Genomic DNA, 16,024 nt, shown 5'->3' with positions numbered 1-16,024 from the left:
TCATGTGACTTCGACATCATAGCTGCACAATGGCGTCTTCGTCAAACCATGTCATGCTCCTCTCATTCCTCTCTCGTAATCGTGACGACATGTAATCTGGGTATCATCGCCAGCACCACTGCAACCTGGTTGTAACGTCTGGATGCCCGCCATGACGCTCAAAAGATCTCGCTATCATCTAAGGGATCCACCTCGACAGCGTTCTCCAAAGGTCGCCGCTTCGCTCTGAATGTGTCGTCCAAGCCCATCGTGGCGTCCTCGCCATCTGCCTCCATGTCTATGCGCTCGGTGTACGACTGTTCGCTTGCCCGAGTATGAGGTTTGCGACCGGACAAGACGTCCATGATCGAGTCCTCGCTCGTGCCTTCTTCGTAGATGTCTGCACCAGGAACTGATGGCCGTCCGTCGGTCGTGGGACGTGCTTGAGCTGGTCGTCCTTCTGGGAATATTACACGAAAGCTTGACTTTGTGAGTGCTAAGATGGCTGGCGGAGCATCTACGGCCGTCTCCAGCCATGCCAAGATGGGTGTACCAGGCAGTGGCACAGTTACTGGCATCGGTGGGCTAGAAGCACCGACTTCGAGCAGATAGGCAACACTTTCACCACAATCCAGCATTAGGAGATCCGGGCGAGAGGGATGCCACAGCATCTTGCGCACATTGGCATGCTGCATGATTACAGCATGAGCTGAAAGTGTTTGCTTACTCCAGACCCAGACAGTGCTTAGCATTCGTTCATCTCGAGTAGCCAAGTACTCGCCATTCGAGCTGAAACATAGCTCTGCCACGCCTAGCTCATTTGGCTCTGTACTTGGCTTGCTATGTGACAGTGGTGGCGATACTGGTTGTGTGGCCAAACTGTATGTTCGCTCGCTCGTAGCTGAGACATGTTCCTGCCAGATCGGGGCTTGTTTCGTTGGGGGGAGACCAGTTTGGTCAATAGTCGTGCTGTGCTCTACAGAAGCAAAGGGTGTGAACGAACGTGTGTTAAGTAGTACAACGCCACCTTCGTAATGGGCCAAAGCTACGGTTCTGCTGTCGCCCGCCCACTTCAAGAACTTGACGCCGAGTCCGTCGGGGTCAGAAGGCGACTTTGATGGATACGAGCGATACAGATGGCCGTCCGGTGTACAGAAGTGGATGGTCGAGGCTGCCGTTGGGGTGTCCATGACTGCCAGCCACCTGCCATCTGGAGACCAACACAGACTTTGTGCATCAATCGTTGGTAGGCTGACCCTCGAGGTCGACTTGCCGTCTTCGACGAAGTGTATGGTAAGCACATCTTCGGCTGATACTCTCGAAAGAATTGCAAGCATGTCTGGAGCTGCTGAAGACGATCTTGGCCGCTGGCTCCAGGCTTGACCAGAAGAGGTGGTCTTCAGGTCTCCGATCTCTGTACTTCTGCCGCTCGATAAGTGCCAGATCCTGCCTCTACCAAATTCCCAGGTCGTAAGTAGATGCTCATTGTCAAGGAATGCTGCAGAGGCAAAACGTCCGAGTCCGCCGCCGCCATTGTCCAGCCGTACGTGATGGCTTGATTCGTCGACGTGTGCTATGCCGATCTGCTTGTAAGAAGAAACTGCGATACGAGTACCATCGTCCGACCATGTAATGTTGATGATCTCTTTCGATGGTATTTTGATGTTGTATTCGTTCAAGCATCGCTCTGTGCTAGCGACATGATTGACACGCAGCTTCCCGTCTTGTAGAAACGCCAGGAGGTTCCCACATCTCGATGGTGTCGTGTGCTGAGCATCAACACGATCTGATATCTCCATCTTGTTCTTCACAATGCGTCTCAAACAAGACGCGTCTCGAGTTGGAACGCAACTTTCGTGCGAGTACTTCTGATCACCGAGACTGCATTGACACAAGTCGTCGTATCCAGTCTCGCTCGAGTCCTCCTTCATTATCGCATCGACGCGGACATTTCCTTCTGACAAAAGCGACTTGGGTGTGATCGTCACGGAGCTCGAGTCAGAAATTGTTCCTGGCACTCGTGAGGTAGCAAAGACAGCCTTGACAGAAGATTGCCGTTCACGCACAAACCAGGACGCCACCACGCACTGGTATTCAAAAATTGGGAAACCAGCACTATGACTAGAAGCTTATAGTCAGGATTATGGCGAATTTAAGCTAGTTTTCGGAAAGTGTTGTCTACCCAAAGAGTCTTGCAAGTTCATCATAATGCACGAAGTCATCACATTACAATTTGGCCAACAGGCGAACTATCTTGGCACTCACTACTGGAACATCCAGGAATCCTACTTCACATATGCTGGCCAAGAAGAGTCTCCTGTCGACCACGATATTTCGTTCCGGCCAGGCATTGGTGCCAACGGCGAAGAGACATATTCGCCTCGGACTCTCCTCTATGATCTGAAAGGGGCATTCGGCACACTCAGACGAGAAAATGCTTTATATCAGCTACAGGAACAAACAAACCCAGCACAACAGAATGGGTGGAGTGGCGCGACTATTCCACTGCAACTACCAGCTATTCAACCAAGCTCATACCAGCAAGCTCTGGATCAAGGCCTCCAACCTCCCCAGCTTAGGACAGACACTGTTCGATTCTGGTCAGACTACAACCACGTCTACTATCATCCGCGAAGTATTTTACAGCTTAACGAATACGAGCTCAATAGTGCCCTAATGCCGTTCGAAAGGTGGGATACAGGTGAAGAACTTTTCGCCAGCCTTGATCGGGAGCACGATTTGCTAGATCGTGATCTACGACCCTTCCTCGAGGAGTGCGATCAACTTCAGGGTCTGCAGATATTCACTGGGATCGATGATGCTTGGGGTGGGTTCGCTGCAAAGTATCTGGAGAGAATTGCAGATGATATGGGGAAAGGCTGCAGGTGGGTTGTAGGACTGCAGGATGGCACATCGGCGCCGAGGTCAAGACAGATAACAAAGATTGGCAATGCTGCTCAGTCCATACTAGCCCTGAACACTTCGGCGAGCATGGATCTGCCCCTATCATCAGCGCCCAGCAAGCTGCCGGCTTACCTTAATCTAGATGCCAACAGCAGATGGCACACTGCTGCTCTGCAAGCTGCGAGTGTAGAGTCATTGACCTTACCAACACGTTTGCGGATGACAGCCGAGAGCGGTCGAGCGACCTTCGATGAAATGGAGACAACGCTGAGCAAAGAAGGCAATCGCCGGATAGGCGCCACAGCGCTCTCGCTTGGTCAGCCTGAAGTGCAGGATGGCATATCAATGACCAACGGCCATCACGACAGTCGCATGAGCAACGGGGTAGTACACGAAGACGACGACGATGCCGGAGAGCAACAGGAGAAGCTTGACATGGACCTATTCCCTTCCTTCGACATTGCAGGCATGAGTGCTGGACAATCAAACACCCGGCCCTATGTATTTGGCAAGACAAGGCTGCTTCGTGGACACCTACCAACAGAGGAAGATCAGGAAGCTGAGCTTCGCGGCCGCATTGGAGAAGGACCAAGAGTAGTAACATATCACACGAACCTGCTCTTCCCGTCGCTGTCGTCCTTTCCGCCCATCGTGCGATCACGCAGGGCAGAGACCTACACCGTGAAAGTATTAGTCGCCACAGATACGACAGTGGCATCACGTATCCGGTCTTTAGAAAATCATGCACGACGCATAGTAGGGGTAGACGAGCGAGAAGCACTTTGCGACGGTCTTGCTAGTATGGCAGAGGAGTATGAGGCAGGGTGGAGTGATGATGAGGATTATGGTGAGGATTGATAATGGTGCAAAGGCTCTCGCAGCAGCCCATGCTGTGGTCGAGAAAGAGGCGATCATGCAACGAGTTCGGGCATGTCTGGGCGAATACGCTCGACCGAACTTCCATTCTGGGTTCCGTCTAGTCCAGCTGGCAAGTCGCTGACTTGCTCGGACTCGTCAACAGAGCGAGAGGATCCTCTTGGCAGTGTCTGACAGTGCATGGAGCGAAAGTAATCAAGATTTTAGTTCTGTTGTCTTGTTTGTGGACGAGACTCGAAGTGAGTCTGTATCATTTCCGAAAGACCTCATATTATTACATGTTCGACATGTGTCTTCGACCGCAAAGACAAAATCGGCGATCACAACAATCGTGACACCTCCTCGATTCAGCAAGAGCGTTCAGAGCCCGAAGCAATAATAATAGCGTGTGGTAGTGAAAGCATGTCCGCACAAGGCGCAGTCGATGATGTGTATAGTAATACTTTGCATAAACCTTTAGTCAATACGAGCTCTACAGACTTCCCACACGGGCACCCGACCCGCTGCAGGAACGCGCAGACCTACTAGGATTTCGTCTTGTGCAGCCCAGCAGGGTATGATGGCTGCATAAGACATTACCAGCCTTGTTGTTTGCATGTCCCGCTGGAGTCCGGTCCGCTCGACGTGGCTTGCGACAGCATACTCGTCTTTGGAGGCACCGAGTCTACCGAGGTCATGACGGACGTGGCTATTGCCCTCTCCATCGGTTCCCACCAAAGCACCGCAAACTTTGTGGTATACTTAGGCGGAGCAAGCAGGAGATGGAGCCGAAGGTGCCCGAGAAATAGGGCAGTGCTCCATCTCCCTGCGTTTGGTCGACCCGTAGAAACAATCATAATAACTCAGAGTTCTAATGGCAGCACCGCTAGCAGGAATAGTGGTGAGGAGGTTGTGCGGGTGAGTGAGAAAGAGTCGTCAGAGTTTTCACTTCGGAGCAGCAAGCGGCCGCCTCCACCTTTGGTTTCGCGGAGTCGCAAGGGTGATGCCTGGCTTTGTCAACAGCATCTCTTGGTCTTCGTGCCTATGTTATTGACTATCCAGCCATCATGTATGAGAAACGTGCCGCAGGTTGCTGATTCTGCGAGACATCTGCCAGCCTCGCGTGCTCACTGCATCGCGGACAGCGGAGAGCAGCGGGACCATCACAATCCTTCGAAGGATTCTCGGCGAACCAAGCAATCGTCACGAGGTGTGGATTGTTCCTATTCCGACGACCAATCATGACTTTGACACGATGCAGGTACCGTACCTTATGCCCGACCTCCAAACGTCTTCCGTCCGATCGCAACGTCTTTGTCTTGTCGGGACACGCCATGACGACGTTGATTCGACCACCAGATCCGCGCATTGGAAGGGCCACCTTGAACAGCATGTGCGCATTCTTTCAGACTTCACAAAAGCGCACGGCGCAAAGAAGTCGTAGAGGCACTAAAGCTGTCGCACGCGAGCTCAGGAACACACTTCCCAGTACCTGCATAAGCGTACCCTCCATCATGCAGACCTCTGCCCTCTTGGCTACTCGTTGACAACCTTCCCATCGCACCGCGATGTCCGGCGCTCTCTAGAACCAATCGTATCCGAGTTCTTTTCATGGCAAACCCGCTCGAAGCAGTAATCCCTCGATCCACTATTGCCTTGTGGGTCGTTCATGCTGATCTGAATAAGACGCTCCGACCATTCATAGTGCATCGCACAAGACTTCCTCCATTTGTCGTTGCGACGGTACGCGGCTCGCATACTTTCGAAGTGTGTCTTGCACTGCCGGGCGAAGTCGTTGACACGATGGGTGGTACGTCACTGAAGTGTGTTGACGGACCATCCCAAGAGGAAGCCAAGATCAACACCAGAAGTATTCATATGCTGTTTGGCGTCTGCTCTCTTGCTCATTCTGCAATCACTTCCACCTCGTTCTCTCGCAACAACTGTTAGTCAGTACTTTCGCTCGCTGTCTACAGTCACTCGCTTCCGTTCCACAAGAACGAACTATCCAAATACCATATAACATAATACAGGTCGGCACGATGATCAACGCATTCAGCATCTTGGCCCTCGTAGGCGCTGTGTCTGCTGGCAGTAGCTGGGGTCACCCAGGCGGGACCTGGGGTGGCGAAGGATGGGGCAACAACTCGACCTTGTCCAGTAGCTCAGCATCTACTACTTCTGCTTCCAGCAGCTCTTCCAGCTCAATCTCCACAAGCTCACAGAGCACTACCAGCCCGGTTTCTCCGGTCACATTGAGCACTTCCAGCTCATCTCTTTCAACCCACAACACCACCTCTTCGGTGCCAATGACCACCAGCTCTACACAATACACCACATCTACTGTCTACAGCACAACCGAGATCACGATCACTTCCTGCGCCCCGACGGTTACCAACTGCCCAGCTCACTCCACGATCGTTACCACCAGTACTATTGCCATTTCGACGACCGTCTGCCCGGTGACCGAGACCGCATCGAAGTCTAGCTCTTCGCCCATTAGTCCAGTCACGCCGACCGCGACTCCATGGACGAGTTCCAAGGGGTGGTCGGGCTCCCCGTCCTGGTCTTCCTCGGTCAACAGCACGACCACCGTCCCAGTCCACCCAACGACTGTCACTGACACAACAAGTATCTACACTACCGTTTGCCCCGTCACATCGACCTGGACTTCTGGCAGCAGCACGCTGACCAGCACCTACACAACTGTGTCGACTGCTACATCCACCTACCAGACGACATTGACGCTCAGCAAGACCAGCGCGATCTCCAGTCCTGTGACTTCCTCGCCAGTATCCACGAGCTCAGCCACCCAGTACACAACTTCGACTGTCTACCGCACTACCGAGATCACCTTCACTAGCTGCGCGCCAACCGTCACGAACTGCCCTGCCCATTCGACTACTGTGGTTACCTCGACCATCCCTGTGTCGACTACGATCTGCCCAGTGACCGAGTCCTATGGCTGGAGCTCTACGCCATCATCTGCTGTCGGCACTAGCACTCAGACTACTATTGGCGCGACAACGACCCGCACGTCCAGCGTCCTTACGACCGTGACAAGCTACAACACTGGTCTCACCACCGAAATTCAGACTTACTACACTACTACCTGCCCAGTAAGCACCTCGATCTGGACCAGCGCCTCTTCCACCTATTCTTCGCCAGTCACACTGTCGACTTTGACAAACACATGGTATAGCACTACGGTTCACACGACCACTACCCCTGTGGTCGTTGTCAGCAGCTCTGCTACTTCATCGTCTTACCTCCCGGCTTCGCCAGCCATTGCTTCGAGCCAATCGAGCCTCTCGGTCCCGGTTGTCAAGACCACGGTGCCTGTCGTGCCTCTGCCTGTACAGAGCACTTCGGTCTGGACTGCGCCTGGTCCTTCGGCGCCAGCTCGATCTATGCCTTCTGGCCCTGCTCCTTCGGCACCCGCCCAGAGCAAGCCGCCCGGCCCAGCTCCCTCCGCTCCAGCTCAAAGCATGCCATCTGGTCCAGCACCCTCTGTCCCAGCTCAGAGCATGCCCTCCGCTCCAGCTCCTTCCGGCCCAGTTCAATCCAGCCCAGTGGCTCCCGTGCCAGTCTCGCCATCAACTCCTCAAGGCACAACTCCAGTAGCGCCAGCAGGCACCACGCCCGTCGCACCCGCCGGCAACACCTCGCCAGCTCCTTCGCCAGTGGCACCCGTCAACACGGCCCCAGCTGTTTGCCCTAGCCAGGCAACTGCCACTGTCTACGTCACTCTTGGCTGTGACCAGTGCTCGTACTCCTCCATGGGTCTGCCGACCGGCAGCAAGCCTGCTGTTCCTTACCCAACTGGTGCCTCCAACGGCACCATACCCGTCGGCGGAGCTAGTGCGACAGGTGCCCAGGGCTCTGCCACCACCTCGCCTGTGGCGGTCCAGACCACGAACGCTGGTTCCATCGCTAAGCCAGTGACTATGGCCATCGCTGCTGTCATGGCTCTCGCTCTCTTCCTGTAGAGGGGGCTTTGAAACAGGCTAATCACTTCGGTTCCTGTAAAATCAATGCATGAATTTTATGCTTGTTTAATGGCCGTTCCGAACACCGACAAGAAGTGTTCGTCGGATCTCTCCTTAGTCTGGCCGGTCTGTCCGATGTTTTCCTTTTACATGTATCTACCATATCATAGAAATATACAGAGCTCGAACAAGAGAATGAATGAACAATATACATATGTTCTCCAAGCCCTGAGTCGTCAGTTTTCGGAATTTGTTTGTCGTGATAGACCCGCTCCCTCCCATGATTCAGCTAGTGTCTGTATGTTATGCAAGCACCTTCATCCAGCTTGCAAGTACACGAGTTGCGTGCTGGTCGTTCAGCCCTATCGTCACAAACGAAGTCCATCGTTGTTTAACCCATCATCAAGGCGCTTTAGCGTCGATCGTCGACGCCCGCTCAAAGTTGGCCCCGCCTGACAACTGTACACAATATCATCGCACCATCTGACCTCAAACATGATGACAGAAGCTCGATCTCAGTCTCACAAAGGCGCTGTGCTTGGCGACCTTCTGTTGGACGTTGCCAGTATACCCGCGGCACGATACTTAAATGGCTGATCAAGCAGCTCGACGACGAACGACAAGCAATAATGCCACGGATGTTAAGACGAATGAGACAAGCAAGACTGCTAGTGGTAGCACCCGAAAGACCAAAGATGGACTCAGTGTCGTAGATGTGTTACGGATCTTGGGTGGTGTCTTCCTACTCAACTGCCTGTTGAGCTACTTTATTACGAATGACAGCGTCCTCTGGGGTTGGCGACCATGGTTCGTCCGACCTAGTGTTGTGATGCGATATATTGTGAGCTGCCGCCAGTCTGGGCATTACTGTAAGTAGAGTACTGATATAGTTACCAACAGCAAGGCCCCGTCTCCCTAACCGACACTCAACTTCTCTCTTACGACGGCTCCGATGCCAACAAGCCCATCTACCTAGCCCTCAACGGTACCATCTACGATGTCTCTGCCGGTCGCCGCATCTATGGTCCCGGAGGCAGCTACCACGTCTTCGCAGGAAAAGACGCCGCTCGAGGATTCGTCACAGGCTGTTTTGCCGAAGATGCCACGCCTGATCTTCGAGGCGTAGAATGGACATACATACCTCTGGACGTCGCGGCCCTAGGCACGGTAGGGGTCACACGAGAGCAGAAGACGTATCGCGAGCAAGAGGTCCGGAAGGCGAAGAAGAAGGTTAGGGACACGCTCGACGGATGGGCGACTATGTTTAGTGGGGCTGGCAAGAAAGATTATTTTGAGGTTGGAAAGGTGAGGAGGGGAAGGGACTGGTTGGAGAAGACGCCGAAGAGGGGTTTATGTGCACAGGCGGAGAAGCAGAGGCCGAAGGGGAAGGGAGCGGAGGGGACAGATGCCGGGGCTGCTTACAGGGGTGGTGGGCGGTGAGCGTCGAGAAGAATGTGGTGCACAGGATACGTAGAGGTCGAGATGTCTACGGGTCGAACAAAATCATGCTACAATGCATGTCCGGATGGCAAATGCGCATGTCTCACCCCCTTCCTGCGAGCGTTCATATATTAGCCCTGGCTGGCTCTTGAAACAAGAGGTCATGGAACACTCCTAGCAGATCAGACAGCAGATCAGACAGCAGAGACTGCCCGTGCCAGTCTCGCTGAGCCACAGCGCAAGTGACAGATGTGTATTCTGGTCTCAGTAGCTGCTGTTTGAGCATGGTTCACGGCATGTCTCGTTTCAAACTCGGCTTCGAACGACAGATCTCAACATGTCTTCATCCATTATGTCCTGACAAGCATACTTCAGCAGCCCCGAATCCTGATCTTTACTCTACTGACACTCCAGATAGATTCAACAGCTCGATACCAAGGCCCCATCTTGCCTCTAGACAACAGCTACTACGAACTGACCCCATGTGATCCGGAGAAACTAGACACAAGCACCACGAAGCTCTGGACAAGGCACGCAACATGATCGAACCCTGTCCGCAGAACTCAGCAGCGCGCACAGGAGCTCAAACGAACCCTAGCCTAGGGCTCGTCATCCATGCTATCTTTCCCCATACCACGCGAAGGAACTTCATCCACCTCAGAAACAAAATGATGAACCAGATCACCGGTATCCTCTACGCCGCCGAAGCTATGCACGAGAGAATGTCTCTTCTGGGTAGCCAGACATGCACTGATCTCGTTATCTGGGAAGCCATCGGCAAAAATATACCCTTATCTGAAGAAGCTATACAGCAATATTCTCCTGTTCTTTGCCAGAATCGACATACCACTGCATCGTCACGTTAGCGCAGAGTTTGATTACGGTACACTATCTGATAGATTACATCGTGCATCCAGTCTCGTACAGTACTTGGGCTACGAGGAGGCTGAGGCAAATGGGCTTATGATGGTGCGAGGGATGTTGAACGACGATCAGACCAGAGCGGGATTTGTCAGGAGTCTTCGCGAGCTCCAGGCTGTCGTCCAGCTTGTTACGCAGGTGGTGCAGATGACGCCTGAGCTCCGCCGCTCATGAGTATCTGGGCCCTGCGGAGCAAATGTCGATGATATGCAGACCTTTGTAGGATCGGGCATGGCTCGTTCCTATCCTCGCAATACTAGCTAGGACCTTGCACAGTGCTTGGAGCTGGCTCCTTGGGAAGGCGGACGTGTAGTATGATCATGTCAGACAACATAATGGCGATGTGCTCCTGATTCGGCATACAAAGACATGCATCACACGTGTCTGGTCGATGGTATTACTTAACCTGTGCCTGGCCTGGGCATCAAAGTCGAAGTCGTCGTCCTTAGCCCGTTTTCGAGCATAGCGAAGAGAGTGCCCTTCGCAGCCACAACAGCCCTCTGCCTCCTTTGCTTTCTGGCCAACACCTTTCCCGTAGTGATTTTTGCTAACAGCAGCCAGGACGTTCGCGAAGTTGCAGGCTGCTGTATTTCAACTCGTATTTACAGAGGCTATGCCCCCCTAATTTTCGCATACCGCTCTCTTTCACATTAGCAGGAAACCTGATACTGGCAACCGCCCGACCTAACTTCAACAAATCCCTCCCGTATCGAACTTCATCAGTCAAGAGTGCTACAGCCGCGCGCCTTCGGTGAGACTACGCACGTATGGTGTGCTGTTACTTATACGGATATGAAGTTACAACATTTCTTCGACATCGAGGAGCACATGTCCGTTCTCGATTTTCGTGACTGACTTGTGTTTTCGCCAACAATTTCTCCTTCGACAATGGCCAATACCGAGCAAGTCTTCCATTGTTTTCCACGACTACCCGCAGACTTGCGCAAAGAAATATGGCGCTTTTGCTTGCCCAACCGCATATGCGAACTGGATTTCCTGGTAGACGACATTGTCTTCAACGTGGACGAGGGAGCCCCAGTGCCATGCACATTGGAGCGTACAACGAGTTTGAACAGCCGACCGCCACTGATCACGCGGGTGTGTCGTGAGGCTCGTGAAGTAGCGCTCGAGACAGGCTACGTTCACATCCGATCCGAAGACGACCGCCCTGAAACCGCCCGTTGGGTCTCGATGCTCAGTGTGGAAGATGGATGGCAAGATCGGACGAGGGATTCCTGGCATCTGAATTACAACCTGGCCTACGAAGGAGGATACGAGTCTTCGGGTCACCCAGTCGCATATTTGGCCTGGCATGTCTTGCACTCAGCTTCTGGCGTTGGGTCCTTCGACTTCGGCCTACTTTCACACGTCGGCATCTGGAGCCGAGCATCGGACCCGTTTGGAGTCAGGCACAAGGACGAATGTCATAGCCTCAAGCAGCTTCAGAAGTGGCTCGTGGTTATGCGGATCATTGTCGTGCATGCTGACCTAAGGACCGCTGCTGCGACAGGAATGTTTGGCTTGCTTGTAGGTGATCCGCGACTGAATGGAACGCTCGCGAGACTTGGATGCTTACATGTGATTTTTTTGCAATAGGGTGATGCGACTTTGCAAGTAGTAGACGTGGCTGACCAGGGCCGCTTGGAGAAGTTCGTTGACTTGGCCGAAGAATATGAGAAGACGATGAGTGCAGTGGTTACTCCGCAAGATCTCACCAGGGAATCGAAAGATTCGATGGAGCTCAGGCTACAAGAAGTAGAGATGGATGGTTACGGAAATGAGACCATGGCGAACACTTTGCGGCCAGCTGTAATGTTTCGACTATGTACCAAAAAGTGTGGCCTAAGCTATGACCATACAGGTCACACCGTTCAACACTACTCGCGGACGACACCTCGAGGTACATCCTGTGTAGAAAGATTCTGCCATCGAAAATCAGCGTCTGTTTCGCTGGTGGCGAGCCACTTTAATGGGCGCCATCCTGGGAACCCGTAATACCGCGTCCGTATTGCATGCTGCGCAGGCTCATAGTAGCCCGGTCTATCTGCTGATGCCAGTCGCCGATATTGCGGCACAGGTAGAAGCTCCCGCCGTCCAAGAACTGAAGACGAGAAGCAGTAAGGGGCCGGAGTGAAGAACTTCATGCTTCTGATCGCTAGTGTGGTGGTCAGCCATGGTAAGCCGGACCTCGGGCTCAGCCTTTCGCACAGGTGCTCCGATCACTAATGACTGAGTAGTCTATCCTCGTGGTCGGAGAGCAGATTGACGCAGCTGCGGGCTTTGCCTCGCCAGCCGGTGCAATCGCAATCGTCAGGAATGTAGCCCTAGGAATCTACGACTCAGTCCAGGACCCCAAGTATACTATAGTCGACATGCTTGGGATGCTAGTCGGCGTTGGCTTGATTGCCAAAGTCTCACGAGATAAACCCGGTATTGCTGCCATTGCAAATATCCGTAGGAGTATGAGTGCAGATGACATGTCCGGGCTTGGGAACATCTTGAAAGCCAACCACGATAAGCTGCAGGGCATCCTCAAATTGTGCAGGATATGAGATAATGCTTCTAGTACTGTGCGATTGCTCTAGGAGGCCGTACTCAAGTACATGCCTGAAACACTCAGCATATCTAAGTCCGGACGTTTCACACTGATCCACCCTCAGACTGCACCGAGTCCACCGTCAAGTTCCAGCACACTGCCCACCAACCAATTATTGTCGATCACATACGCCACCGCCTTCGCTATATCGTCCACCGTCCCGAACCTGCCCACCGGATACGCAGCTATCAAGTCGAGATTGGCCAGGTAAGGATCGGCCTCCGGCCTAGTCAGTTGCGACTGAACACCCGCAATCATCGCCGTCGGGATGACACCTGGGGCAATAGCATTGATGAAAATACCCTCCTTGGCATACTCAGCTGCAGCTGACTTCGTCATTCCAACAACAGCATGTTTGGAAGTGGAGTATGGGGATCCGTAGGCAATTCCGCGTAACCCATAGATGGAGGTGAAGTTGATAACATGACCAGATGGTCCGCCGGGATTCTTGAGCATGATTCTGATCTGTTCCTGCATGCTCATATAGAAGGCGACGATGTTGATGCTGAACATCTGGTCCATGTCTGCTTCAGCAACGTCTGCGGTCTTGGCGAGTTCGCCGAGGATACCCGCTGAGTTGATAGCTACGTCCAGACGACCATGCTTAGAGGCAATTTTAGCGTGCAGAGCCCGGATATCGTCTCGTTTTGTCACGTCGCACGTGATGAACTCGGCTTCGCCGCCTTTCGCCGCGATTGCTTGCACACACTCGTTGCCTCGAGCCTCGCTACGGCCGGCGACGACGACATGATAATCTTTAGCTGCGAGCATGTGCGCACAGGCCTGGCCAAACCCGCCTGTACCGCCAATGATGAGAGCGATGCTTTTCATGTTGAAGATATATGGAAGTAGAGCGTCTCAAGGAAGGTAAGTGAAGTAAGTGAGCAGCGCAGACCATTCTGCAGCACCGAATACCTCAATATATATGTCCTGCCACTGCCACTGCCGCTTTCCAACATTATCGACTCATGCGAGCTGAAAGTCATGTCAGTAGCAAGGGCGCCCGGGCGCCTAACGCGAAAGCGTCAACCCTACGAGATCGTAAACCATACGCACCGTCAGCTCAGAAATAGTGGAGTACACGGCTGTCAAGACTAGGCTTAGCGATCAGAAATGGCGAGGGAGTCTGGAAGCCCTATAGTATCGCTGTTGCTCAACCATATCAGGTCCTTGGTACAGGCCGGCTGATCAGACGTGCCTAAGGCGAGCTCTGTTCTGATTCAGAAAGTCCCCGAAGCTAGCGAGGTCGGTTTTTAACCGCTGAGGATGCAGGGGGATATGTGGTATGTGGTCTAGGGTTTAGCAATCATATCATTAATCACACCGTGCGTACAAGACATACCTATGTCCCAATGCGGATGGCAAGGAGGAAGTGGCTCGTAGGATAGGTACAAGACACACACCTAGTAGATATAAACAAATTCATCATTCCTCCCATCCGTCAAATCCAAGAACGCCTGATCTCCAATCCTCTCTCTTCTCACCCCGACACCGACCTCACCTTCCGCCACCCCAGCGCTCTCATCAATCTGCTCATCGACATCATGATATTTCTCCTCCATACTATGATCTACCAACTTCGCACTCTTCCCATTCTTCACCCTTTTCCTCTCCTGCAACTTATTCAAGAACACAAGATTGATCAACTGCAGAATCGAGCAAGCGGCTAGTGCCACGAATATCCCCAGCACGGCTCGCAGACCCGGATGGTATGTAGGCGCATCAGCTGAGTTGAATAGCAGAGGTCCGACGATATTTCCCGCACTGCTTGCGGCGTTGTAAGCGGACATCATGGCGGACTTCTTCGTCGTGCCGGCTGTATTGCCTACGATCCAGGCGACGATCAACGGGTTCCCGCCGAAGAGGAAGGCGAGGAGATAGTAGCCCGCTAGTAATGCTCCCTCGTGTTTCTTGGTATGCGTAATTATGTAGAGCATGGCCAGTCCAGCTATGACAGGTAAAGTGATGAAGAAAAGCACAGCTGACTTGAGACGGAAACGTTGAGCCATCCAAGATGCCCAGATGATAATCAGAAATTGGACGAAGCCGAAGGGGATGTTGAGAAGGGAAGTGGTGTATTTGTCGAAGCCCAAACCTCCAATAATTAACGGACCGAATGTGTTCGTGACCGATGCTCCGACATTGAGGAGCATGCTGAGTGCTAGCCAGAGATATGTCTTCGGTTCGAGGAGGAGTTCGAGAAGGTGTGGGCTTTTGAACTCCCGGCTTCCAGTTCCTGTTTGATTGGCGCGAAGGCGTTCGAGGGCTTGTGGCTTCTCCTCTGATGTCAAAAACCGAGCAGACGGAATATCATTGTCGAGTTTCCAGTAGATGAAGGGTGCGGAGGCGATTGTGACGAGGCCGACGAACAGGAATATACTAACATTTCGTTAGCTTGTGAGACTCTGGCGTTCAACATAAGCGCTCTTACATCTGCCACGACTCAAGCACAGCCGAAGGAATATGACCCAACCCATACGACAGCGCCGAAGCAACCATAGTAGCAATACCATTAGTCCCATACCACGCTGCGACCCTCAAAGGCTGCTCAGATCGTCTATACCATTGCGACGTGATGATGCTAAACAGCGGCAGACACCCTCCCTCAAACAGTCTGAGAAAGAATCTAGCAGCCATAAGCCCGCCGAAACTATGGCACGCGGCCATCGAAGCCTGCGCTACGCCCCATCCTAGGCAAAGACAAGGCATCAGGATCCTGTGCGGGACCTTGACGATCAGGAAGGAGGAGACAGGCTGCCATGCTAGTTGTGCTATCGGTGCAATTGAACCGACTTGCGAGTACTGGTTTCCAGTCAAATGGTTGGCCTTCTGCAAGCCGAAAGTCGCGCCGTAGCCGAGGACAGTCTTGTCGAGGATCTGACAGTTTTCGATGAAATCAACATCCAAGCTAAGTCCAAAGGATTGTAAAGCCATACCTGTAGAAAGTACACCCAAACCAAGATGGCGAGGATGACTTTATCAGTCTTCCGACGAATGCGCTTGTTCTTCTACTCGTCAGCGAAGCATCATTCAACAAATCAGAAATGAAAGCGAAATCCGTACATCTTCCTCCGTCAACCGCACCCTCTCATCCCCAAGCAAAGCCAAAGCTCGATCACCATGTTGCGCAGCAAGAGCACTCAGCCTGCGATCGTGGCCCTGATGTACGTTCTTCTCGACATGCTCCAGCGACATCTTTTCAACCGCCATATTGATGTAAAAATCCAAGTCTCTGCGTGACAGAATTGGGAAACATGTCGTGCTGATAATAATACTAACGAGATGATCGGATGTCATGCACACCTCCAGCATCCTTCAAACGCCGCAACTGCGGGGACGC

The 16,024-nt window shown here is 52.8% G+C and overlaps 8 protein-coding genes across 8 annotated transcripts; 5 read left to right on the top strand and 3 right to left on the bottom strand.

Annotated features, from left to right (window-relative positions):
* Window positions 1–158: 158 nt before the first annotated feature.
* Window positions 159–1,778, bottom strand: LTS14_000901 (uncharacterized protein; the record flags this gene model as incomplete). Its single annotated transcript, XM_064833610.1, has 1 exon — window positions 159–1,778. One exon carries the CDS (start codon window positions 1,776–1,778, stop codon window positions 159–161), a length of 1,620 nt encoding a protein of 539 aa, XP_064698571.1.
* Window positions 1,779–2,187: 409 nt separating this feature from the next.
* Window positions 2,188–3,741, top strand: DML1 (mtDNA inheritance, partitioning of the mitochondrial organelle; the record flags this gene model as incomplete). Its single annotated transcript, XM_064833609.1, has 1 exon — window positions 2,188–3,741. One exon carries the CDS (start codon window positions 2,188–2,190, stop codon window positions 3,739–3,741), a length of 1,554 nt encoding a protein of 517 aa, XP_064698570.1.
* Window positions 3,742–5,771: 2,030 nt separating this feature from the next.
* LTS14_000899 (uncharacterized protein) lies at window positions 5,772–7,727 on the top strand (the record flags this gene model as incomplete). The annotated part of the gene is made up of 1 exon (XM_064833608.1): window positions 5,772–7,727. A coding segment is annotated over one exon (1,956 nt), but the record flags the coding sequence as incomplete, so codon positions are not given.
* A 589-nt stretch (window positions 7,728–8,316) lies between these two features.
* On the top strand, window positions 8,317–9,167 carry LTS14_000898 (uncharacterized protein; the record flags this gene model as incomplete). Its single annotated transcript, XM_064833607.1, has 2 exons — window positions 8,317–8,568; window positions 8,628–9,167. 2 exons carry the CDS (start codon window positions 8,317–8,319, stop codon window positions 9,165–9,167), a joined length of 792 nt encoding a protein of 263 aa, XP_064698568.1.
* Window positions 9,168–10,976: 1,809 nt separating this feature from the next.
* Window positions 10,977–12,003, top strand: LTS14_000897 (uncharacterized protein; the record flags this gene model as incomplete). The annotated part of the gene is made up of 3 exons (XM_064833606.1): window positions 10,977–11,615; window positions 11,685–11,897; window positions 11,950–12,003. The coding sequence occupies 3 exons, from the start codon at window positions 10,977–10,979 to the stop codon at window positions 12,001–12,003; spliced, it is 906 nt and encodes a 301-aa protein (XP_064698567.1).
* Window positions 12,004–12,261: 258 nt separating this feature from the next.
* On the top strand, window positions 12,262–12,640 carry agn1 (Glucan endo-1,3-alpha-glucosidase agn1; the record flags this gene model as incomplete). The annotated part of the gene is made up of 2 exons (XM_064833605.1): window positions 12,262–12,264; window positions 12,326–12,640. 2 exons carry the CDS (start codon window positions 12,262–12,264, stop codon window positions 12,638–12,640), a joined length of 318 nt encoding a protein of 105 aa, XP_064698566.1.
* A 104-nt stretch (window positions 12,641–12,744) lies between these two features.
* LTS14_000895 (uncharacterized protein) lies at window positions 12,745–13,515 on the bottom strand (the record flags this gene model as incomplete). The annotated part of the gene is made up of 1 exon (XM_064833604.1): window positions 12,745–13,515. One exon carries the CDS (start codon window positions 13,513–13,515, stop codon window positions 12,745–12,747), a length of 771 nt encoding a protein of 256 aa, XP_064698565.1.
* A 572-nt stretch (window positions 13,516–14,087) lies between these two features.
* Window positions 14,088–15,618, bottom strand: LTS14_000894 (uncharacterized protein; the record flags this gene model as incomplete). Its single annotated transcript, XM_064833603.1, has 2 exons — window positions 14,088–15,063; window positions 15,116–15,618. 2 exons carry the CDS (start codon window positions 15,616–15,618, stop codon window positions 14,088–14,090), a joined length of 1,479 nt encoding a protein of 492 aa, XP_064698564.1.
* Window positions 15,619–16,024: the final 406 nt, after the last annotated feature.

The sequence above is a fragment of the Recurvomyces mirabilis genome (assembly GCF_035927965.1).
Source record: "Recurvomyces mirabilis strain CCFEE 5264 chromosome Unknown scaffold_2, whole genome shotgun sequence".
NCBI classification, from domain to species: domain Eukaryota; kingdom Fungi; phylum Ascomycota; class Dothideomycetes; order Mycosphaerellales; family Teratosphaeriaceae; genus Recurvomyces; species Recurvomyces mirabilis.
Note: the sequence above shows the minus strand (reverse complement) of the source record. Positions and strands in the feature narration are given on the sequence as shown.